This window comes from Arachis ipaensis, chromosome B9, assembly GCF_059453495.1.
Source record: "Arachis ipaensis isolate K30076 ecotype BB chromosome B9, ASM5945349v1, whole genome shotgun sequence".
Lineage (NCBI taxonomy): Eukaryota > Viridiplantae > Streptophyta > Magnoliopsida > Fabales > Fabaceae > Arachis > Arachis ipaensis.
Window position 1 is genome coordinate 123243759 of NC_142444.1, and position 10373 is coordinate 123254131.

The 10373-nt window shown below is 27.7% G+C and overlaps 1 protein-coding gene across 1 annotated transcript; it reads right to left on the minus strand.

Annotated features, from left to right (window-relative positions):
• Positions 1-1405: 1405 nt before the first annotated feature.
• On the minus strand, positions 1406-3591 carry LOC107619770 (uncharacterized). The gene is made up of 3 exons (XM_021112237.2): positions 3191-3591; positions 1519-1551; positions 1406-1424 (listed from the first exon to the last, which is right to left on the minus strand). Exons 1-3 carry the CDS (start codon positions 3589-3591, stop codon positions 1406-1408), a joined length of 453 nt encoding a protein of 150 aa, XP_020967896.1.
• Between the last annotated feature and the right edge of the window lie 6782 nt (positions 3592-10373).

Below are 10373 nucleotides of genomic sequence, written 5' to 3' on the forward strand. Positions count from 1 at the left end.
TTTTAGTCCATACTCTATAGCCATACAAGAAAAGCCCAGTCATCCTCACCCACTACAATAAATAAGGGTTTTCGCAACGGTCAAAAACCGTTGCCGTAGATTGAAAAACCGTTCCCAAAACTTTAGGAAACGCTTTGGCAACGGTTTTTGACCTGTGGTATATGCGGCCGTTACCAATGCTCAAAGGCAACGGTTTTTTATCTAAGGCAACGGTAACAAAAAAACCGTTGCCAAAGTTACTGGTATAGACAACGGTTTTGATACAAAATTTTAAACAACGGTTTCGAACCGTTACTCGATAAAGAACGGTTTTAAACTGTTTTCTTTCATGATCCAACGGTTTAAAACCATAACTGAATAGGCAACGGTTTTAAACTGTTGTAGTTTTATTATTCACAAAGGCAGCGATTTTAAAGCGTTACCGTTAGTGTCGTTTTTTTACAACGGTTTTAATACCATTGCCATTTAATAGTCGTTTAAGACAACGATTTTAAAGCGTTACCATTAGTTTCGTTTTTTGGCAACAATTTTTTAAAATCATTCCTTTTGTGACTTTTGACAACGATTTTTTGTAGTTATATATTTTTTTATTTACAATAATTTTCTCATATTGCATTAAAATTAATATTCCAACTATTTTTTTTTAGTGTCAATAAATAATCTTAACTATTTGAATCAAATTACTAAAGAAAACTAATTGAATATTTACCATCAAATTTGATTTTAAAGTATTCTATAAGATTCATACATATTTGTGAATCTTTTAGAAGTCAAATAAACTAAGATACTTTAAAATTACATAATAAAAGTCTAAGTCATAACCATATCTAATCATAAAGAAAAGAGATTGATATATTACAATAGCAAATAGATTCCTCATCATCTTCACAAATTGGTGATTTTTACTCTCTAATATTTGATCTTCACAATTTGTGTGATTAAGTTCTTTTTCTACTTCATAATAATTTTTCTGTGAACAAAAAAATTAACAAATTAAATATAATGTTAAGCCTAATGCTAATAATTGAAGGAATGGAAGTTTGATTTAGGCTTACCAATAGCAATAGTTATGTTGGATGTGATTAGGATTATCACATTTGGAGATGATATTAACTTGTCAATCTGAGTTAGTAATGCATTTACAACCTGAAATATTCATATTTAAGGATTACTAACACACTACGCAAATACCCAAGAAAATCCAACATCTCTCGGTTGTATTTTTTAAATGATATTTAACATTCTCACACACTATTTAAAAAAAGAAAGAAAAAAAAAGGAATAGCGGGGAAGAAAAGGGGTATTTTCCTCCAGGAAGGACCAGAGAGATTGGTATACCAGAATAGAATCTGAAGGTTTTGAACCGGATATAGCAGCTTTCCTCGCCGCAGCAAGGCTTTCAACTTCATCTGCATGACCACACACTTAACCCAAGGCACATGACAAGCATATAGCATTAAGTTAAATTTTGTTCTGCCTTACCAATCAAAACAAATACTAGATTGCTTTCTTCTTTACCATTTCTTGAATCTTTTGGAAAAGTTTTGCAACCTAAACAACAAGAAAACACAATTGTGCATTCAGTGCAACAATACAACATAATAACAGTTCATCTATCAATAACCTCTGAAGTGATAACAAATTGGAAATTCATCAACTACAAAACATTGGTACTTCTAATTAATAACTATTGTACATGCATACCACCTTGCCATTTTCAGAAAATCATTTACTGAATAAAGAATGTGCATTCACTTCAATAACCTGACACTGTAAGAATCTGAGAACGTGGCATTCACTTTAATTCTATTTTTTTAGATAGCACTCATTATTGTTTGTTAAGAATCTATCCAACAAATAAAACTAGATTCAAATAAATAAAGGTAAACATGATTAGCTTAAAACACATTCAAAATGATATTATTTGTGCGAGTTCTATGCTATTAGCTTTTAGTTCAATTCTAATCCGTTGCTTCTAAATTTTGGTGAGATTACAGTCAACATCCCTAAGTTTCAGAATCCACAAGTTTCAGGTTCATATCACTTCATTTGATTAATTAATTATCAATTGGAAGTGGAGCCCTATTTTCATAAACTAGTTCAGAGTTTTCAGCAAACAACCAACCTTCCAAGTGACTTATCTAAGTCTAAAAAATAGATATGAACATGAAACTTGTACTCACTTAAAATAGACTGATAGATCTTTAAAATCCTTTTGAAATCAACTCAAAATTCTGTTTAAATTAAAAGTTATAGCGTCTGCAAGTTGGTACTGCAGAACCAGAAAACCAGAAAAATCTGCAGCACCCACTAAACTTCAAAATATCATATCTTCCAAACCACTTGGCCAAATTCCCTGAAATTTTTATGAAATTTTCAAGACACACTAAAGTTTTACAGAAAAATAATTTCATCTAAAAATTAGGTCTGGACTGCTCCCAAAAAGTCATTCGTTCTGCTGCCAATTATGCAGATTTTTGCAGAAATTCTGCACAAAGTATTTCTAACAACCTCACATACCAAATCCTATATTCAAGCCTAGGATTCATCTAAAACCACATTTCTAACTTTCTTTTCACTAACCAAAGTTTCTCAAGAACTCTTAATTCAATATATCATAATTTCATATCATAGGTGCAACGTTACCATATTATCATAGCATCCATTCTTTAGCATCTCATCTATAACAATATATCTCATGTTCTGATTCATAAAATGAATTTCCAGCAACCATAGCAACATTCCATATACAAAATCATCATCAACAAGTACTAGAAACAAGTATAACTTTAAAATACACAACATCGTCAATAATCACTACATTAAATCATTAAACCAATCACCAACTACAGCCATGATTCAACTCAATTCCAACAATTATTCACACAAAGCAAACATAAACCATTTGCAGTTACTCATTTAATTTTATTGGCATTCATAACTTAAAATGTTTATTTTTAAAAAAATCCCCTACCTCAATTAGTCGATACCGCAGAATTTAAACGCGACAAACCCTCTTATTCTAAATTCACAGCAGCAGCGGCTTAGACTCAGCAATAGCAACAGCAGTAACATTATCAATAATCATAGCTATAGGGGCTGAAATAAAATAAAACGAGAATAGGGTAACCAATGAAATAGCAACAGAGCAAGAATGGAAATAGAGCAAATTAGAGGAAGGGATCTAGACCATATCAGAGGTACTTCGACGGCATCCCCCTTTTTTTTGAAACCGCAACGGTGATCATGGCAGCAGCGGTGGCGGCTGAACAGCCCTCTGCCTCTCGGCACAAGCCTCACATGACTCCTTTCCTTGTTCTCAAGGCTCTTCTCTCCTTTCGCACATGCAACAGATGATGGCGGCCATAGAAGTAGCGGCAGCGCTAGAGCCTTCGGTGGTGACGACGGGGTCACGACGTGGCGGCGGTGACGGAACACAACAGCACTAACGGTTCTAACGGCGACTGGTCCCTCAGCGGTGGTAGAACGCGACGGCTCTTCTCCTCCGACGCGGGCTCCTCTCCTCGTCGCGACAACGCTGGCAACGACTCCCCATGGACGGCGACTGGGCGGCGCGATTCCTTCCTCCATCGCGGTCCTCTCTCTCGCCTCAGTTCTGATCCGTAATGAAGATGACTTCGCATACAGCAGCGGCGGCAAGGCACAGCTTCCCCTACTCTCCTCTTCTCCCTTCGGTTCTCACTCTCAAATCTCTCTCTCCCTCTATGTATGTTTATGTGTCTGTGTATGTTTGTTTATTTGGTGTGTGGTGTGTGCTGTGAGTGAGTAGCGGTGAGAAAGGGTGCTCAGTGGAGAATGAACAGGTGGTAGGGGAGGGGTACATGTGTGTGCAAGTTGGGTAGAAAGGGGTTAGGGTTAATGAATTAGGAATTAGGGTTTAGAATTGGAAATTTAGGATTTGAATAGAGTTTTATGTTAAAACTCAATTTAATTATTTTAATTAATATAATTAATTTTAAGAATACTATTTTATTTTTTAAATTACAAATTATTTGTAATTAAATACTTTAATTTAAAATTATGGATAAATAAATAATTTTTTTAGTTCATAATATTAATCAAAACTTTAAATTATTTCAATTTAAATTATATATAAAACTCTCTTTCATCTCCAATTACTAAAACTCTGAATTTTAATTAAGCAAAAATCATTAATTTTAGTAAATTAAAAATATCTAATTTATAATTGAAATTTATATAAAACCAAATTAATTTAAAACATGAAGTCTCGTAACCTTTCTAAAAAGAAAATCATATATATAATTATAAATAATTCATTATTTATTTTCTAAAAATCTGGGACTTACAAAAATTATCAACAAATATGATAAATTATAAATAAATTATTATTTAATTTTCCAAAATTTTGGGTTGTTACAAGTTTGGCATTGTTCGATGATGGCTCTAATGATGAGTGGTGTCAGTTATGGAGTGATAGGGCTAATAGAGGAAGGAAAAATTAACAAGTCTCTATGTTTTATTTTGAAGAGAGGTTGTTGAAATTTTTTTCAAGTGTTAAAGAAATATTATCTTAAATTTTAGAGCGGGAATGAAACCAAAAATATATCATTATTATAAATTTATTTTAAATTTATTTCTTCTATAAATAATATTTGTAATATATTTATAACAATAATTTTGAGTGTTCTAAAAATTTAATATTTATAGAGAAAATTATTTAAATTTGTATAATTATTTAAATAATATAAGAAAATTATTGTTTGATAAAAAATTGTTGTAATGGTTATAAAACCGTTCTTTAAAATAGTCAAAGAGAACGGTTTTATTTTGTTGCTATAACGTAATGAAAAATTGAACTTCAACAGTAACACTGTAAAAACTGTTGTCTAAGACCATCTAATAGAACGGTTTTAAAGTGTAGCATTTTGGCAACGGGTTTTATGCGTTTCTTTTGTACAATTATTTAAACAACAAAAAACCGTTGCTTAAAACCAAATCATGGTAACGGTTATAAAATCGTTCTTTAAAATAGTCAAAGAAAACAGTTTTAATTTGTTGCTGTAAAATAATAAAAAATTAAATTCAACAGTAACACTATAAAAAACCGTTGTCTAAAACTATCTACGAGAACAATTTTAAGGCGTTGCAAAATTTGGTGTTGCTAAAGCCCATATTTGTTGTAGTGACCCAAAGTCTTCTTTTTCTCGACTTCTTCAAAAAATTCTCACAGCTCCCATCATCATTGTTGCTGAGCCCATCGTCGTTTACCCCTTCACAACTCCCATCTTCCTTCACAGCTCATGTAGCCATCGTTGCTTATACCGTTACCGTCGCTATTGAGTCAGTCACCACTTTTCTCCTGTCGAGTCTCTTTTCTCTAGGTAAATTCCTCTCTCTCTCTCTCTCTCTCTCTCTCTCTCTCTCTCTCTCTCTCTCTCTCTCTCTCTCTCACATTGTGAGTCTGTTGAGTTCTTCTCTTCTTCTTTCACACACTCATCACTTAGTCACTGTCGCTATGAATCTGGGCGTTGCCCTTGCAGTTTCATCTGACTCTATCACTGAATAAAATAGAATTTTTATTCAAGTTAGACTTATTGAAAATAGGAGTGCATGAGATCATTTTTGCATGTAATTTCTAAATTTTCTCATCCAAATTTGATCTATGTAGTTGAGTATTTTAGTATGGCGATCATCGTGGTTTTATTGCGACATTAATGTGATAAAAGTTACGGTAATTTCATAACTTATATATGAGACAGACCAGATTATTAAAGTAATCAGGAAATAACTTTTAGATGTGCGCATAAAATTTATAAGATGTGATTATCTCAGAAAAATATATATGTATAAAACAAATAGAAGACTGTTAGAAAATTATTATTTTTTAATATATTTATGGGCAATACATATATTAATTATAATTGCAAATTAAGTAATTTCACATTAAATGACTTATATAATGGTGATCTCATTTATTGTCATAAATATTGAATTAAATAAGTCATTATTACTTTTGATTTGGATAAATGAGTTAAAACCATAGATACTATTATATTTGAGTTTTAGGGTTTAATGAGTGTCACACTCAAATACAAATAATGACTTCAGGATTTTGGTCTCTAACACATCAAACTCGCCTCTGTAGCTCTTTTTCCACAGTGGAGTTGTGATTCAGCCCTATTAGGGATACAGAAAATTTTGGTTGACAAAGATCAAAGAACCACAAGAGCCAAGCTCTCTGATCTTAATCATGCTTTCGAATAAAGGGACGCTTTCGCGCTCTCAATTATATTTCTTAATGATTTGATATGGATAATCTTGAGGTTGAGAAATCCTAAGATTTTTAGTAAAATAAAATTTTTATTCAATCAAACGATGATAAATAAATTTATTAAATTAAATTATATTAATGTGATATTGGATGATAAAGAATGCTAGAAAAATAAATAAATAATATTTTAAGAGTATAAAAATATTAAATTGTCATTTTAATTTACTTTTTTAATCAACGACAATAAATATCTTGAATTAATTAAATTTTTACAAACAATTATATAGCTAAAATTATTTCATTTCTTCAAAAATCTTTTGAACATTAAATTGTTCAATAAGAGGTTGACTATTGAGAACTGAATATAATATTTTTAAATTCGTCCATCCTAAATAATTCTATATTCACTACTACTTATCTATCTAAATAATTTTAACATTGATAGATTATTGTGTTTAGATGCTAAAAATTTAAAATATATTTATTCTATTTCAAAAATCAATATTCATATTTAACTTAGGATTTCAACAAATATGGCAAAAAATATTACATTTTTTTAGTTAAAAAAGTAAAATATCTATAAATATATTTTTGTGCTTTAACTTTAGATTTTTCAAAAAAAAATGGCAAGTTAATGGAATCAAATCATATTCTTATAACATATATAAGAATGTATATTACACATAAATATATAAGAAAAATAAGAACAAATATATAAGAACAAATATATAAGTTAAAATAAAAATTAGAAAAATAAGAACCCATAAAATATTGAAGAAAAAAATATAAATAGAAGAGAAACAAAATTATTAGACAGAAGAGAAATAATTTAATAAATTTTATCTGTATATAAAAGAGGAATAAAAAGAAGATATACAATACCTTATTTAATTTAGCAAAATTTATGGGAATAAACATATAGAATAAGAGAATAAAAAATAAAAATAAAAAAAATTAAATATCTGAATTAATATCAAAAATAAAAAAAATAAAATAATGATAGTCCATCATAATCTTAATCTTTTAATATAATTAATTAATAACAATATAATTATTCTATCATAATCTTAATCTAATTTTTTAATATAATTAATTCTAATTAAGTTATCAAATAAATTGAATATAAATATGTCTAATCTCATCATAAAAAAAAGAGTAATTTTTTTACAATTAAACATATTATATGTATATATATATATGGGGATAAAATGTCACTTTAAAATGAGATCATTATTATTAATGACATATAAATATTAAAATTGTATTAATACATTAATTAAAATATATGAACAGAATAAAAAGTTACAAGAATTAAAATAACTAAAATTTATTAACTTTAATTAGTTAAATTAGCATAAAATAAGAAAGAGATGATTAATCAGATTAAATAAATTAAAAAATATTACCGAACAAAGTAAATGTTACAATAATTATATTACTAATTGAAAAGAAATTAATTCAATCAATTCAAATTTTTATTTAAAATAGACAATTAAAGATCACCAATGAATAAAAATGTATGAGATATAATAAAAAAATATTTTGATAGTATAAATAATTAAATTAAATTATTATATACAATTTTTATTTTTTATCTTATTATAATATAAATTAACATTAGTGATAAGAAAATAATTTTAAATAATCCCAATTTGTATTTTACAACATAATTAGAGCATTATTCATAAGTTTTTTATTTTGTGATTAATCAATATTTTTTAAATTTTTTGGTTAACTCTTCTTAATTTTATGATTGATAAATTTTCTCTACAAAATACAAATTTGTGATGATTTATTACAATCATAATTAATTAAGAAAATCAAGAAAAAATTATAAAAAAATTAAATAAAAGATAAAAAATAGAGTACAAATTTATTTTGAAACTAAAAATTTGTTAACTGTGTTGAAAATTCTAAAAATGTGTATTTTATTATATAATCAATTTTGTTACACACTTCAACTTCATTATCCTTTGTATCCAAAAAAGTATATAATGTCACACTTATTTCAAAAAAGATGAAACTTTTCAAATACATGGTATAATGTATAATTTAAGAACAATAAGATAAAAAAATATCTAAAATTTTATAATGGTATTTAAAATTTTCAATGATGATAATACAAAGAGTTTAAATCTACCAAATAAATTCAATAGTTACCCTTTCCACATCTTATTTAAATTCGAATTTTAAAATTTGATTTGTCTCTTCTTTTTTTTCTTCTAATATAAATTATTTTTGACAAAAAATAGAAAAAAATCTATTAGACCAAAAAATATTCTATCAAAGAATTATTATAAGGAGATTTATAATTAGAGAAGAAAATAATAAAAGCATTAATAATAATGATAAAAAAAAAGAAATGAAACTTATATTAAAGAAGGTTAGAAAAGAAATAATAAAGTTCATATTAAAAATAATAATAATAATAATAATAATAATAATAATAATAATAATAATAATAATAATAATAAGAAATGATGTTGTTGTTTTAGATTTCTAGCTTCTGTTTTTGGCCATCATTTTTTTTCTTTCTTTGCTTATTTATTTAAATTATCAAGTCATACAAAAAATAAAAAATAATTCAAGAAAACAAAGATAGTAAGATCAATAGTAACTATACAAATCAAAATACATAGGAGAAAAATAAACTATTATATCATAGAATTAACATGAGTATATTTTATCATTAAATAAACAAAATTAACGCAAAACAAAATTACACGTAAAGAGAAAAAAAAAGAGTTAAAATATCCAAAGTGATAAAAAAAATTTTTTACAATTTTATTCTGTCATGTTTATATATATAGAATACTATAAAATAATGAATTGCTAACTAGATTAAATTGTATTTATTATTATTAGAAATGGTAAGAGAGAGCAGTAGAGAAAAGGTTTGTGTGTATTCATGTTGTGTAGAATGATACAATATAGAAGGGTATTTATAGGTGCTAAGAGAATCGAAATAATAAATACATAATATCTTATAATAAATATTCAGATATGTTAAATAATGTTAATTGATCCTAATTATACTCTAACTTCCCCTCAAACTCAAGTGGCAACATGAGTTTGAAACTTATTTAAAATAACTAAATAAAAAAATACATAAACTAACAGAACGGATGCAGACAGAACTGCCGGAAAGAACTTCCGAAAGGAAGCACAGACGAAACTATCGGAAAGAAGCGCAGACGAAACTACCACAAGAAAGTGCAGACGGAACTGCCACAAGGAAATGCAAACGGAACTATCAGAAGGAAGCGCAAACAAAACTGCCGGAAGAGAACGTTGACGAAACTACCGCAAGAGTGGCGAACTGCCAAAAAACTGTTGAAAAAATGGCGTACTGCCAGAAAATTCCTGAAAAGTGACAAAGTGTGAAGAGATGACAAACTATCGGAAGGTGACGAAAAGCATATGGTTTCTCTATGAGAATAAGTAAGTAGTGGATGAACTAATTGGTAAAGGTCAGAAAAGCATCAAAGCATTGACAAAAGAAAAGGAAAAAAATAGCACGGAAGAAAAGTATAAAAAGTATGGTGATTTCACTAGAAGAAAATCAACTTATCCTCCTCAAGCAAGATATCATGGCTCTGATACCATGTTAGAAAGGGGAGAGGGAGTAATAGGAAAAAGATTTGTAAGTATTCAAGTTGTGTAGAATGATATAAATAGAAGGGTATTTACAGGTGATAAGAGAATCGAAATAATAAAGACGTAATATCCTATAATAAATATTCAGATATGTTGAATAATACTAATTGATCTGATTGATTCTAATTATATTCTAACAATTATATTCAATTAATTGATATACATAATATTAAATTGTGTGATATTTAAATATCTAATCAAATTAATTAGTTGATATAATTAATCCACGTAATGAATTGTATTTAATGAGTTAAAAGAAATAAATCAAGAAATACTCTCAAAAATATGTCACGTTAGTTTTATCATTAAGTGCAAAAACTCAATTTTTATATAATAGAATAAATAAAATATATTTTTTCTTTAATATTTTTAAAAAATCTTAAATATTCTTAATATTTAAAAGTAATATTGGAACTTGAAGTGGAGTGAAAGTGAAGGTGGAGCGAAAGTAGAATTAACGTGT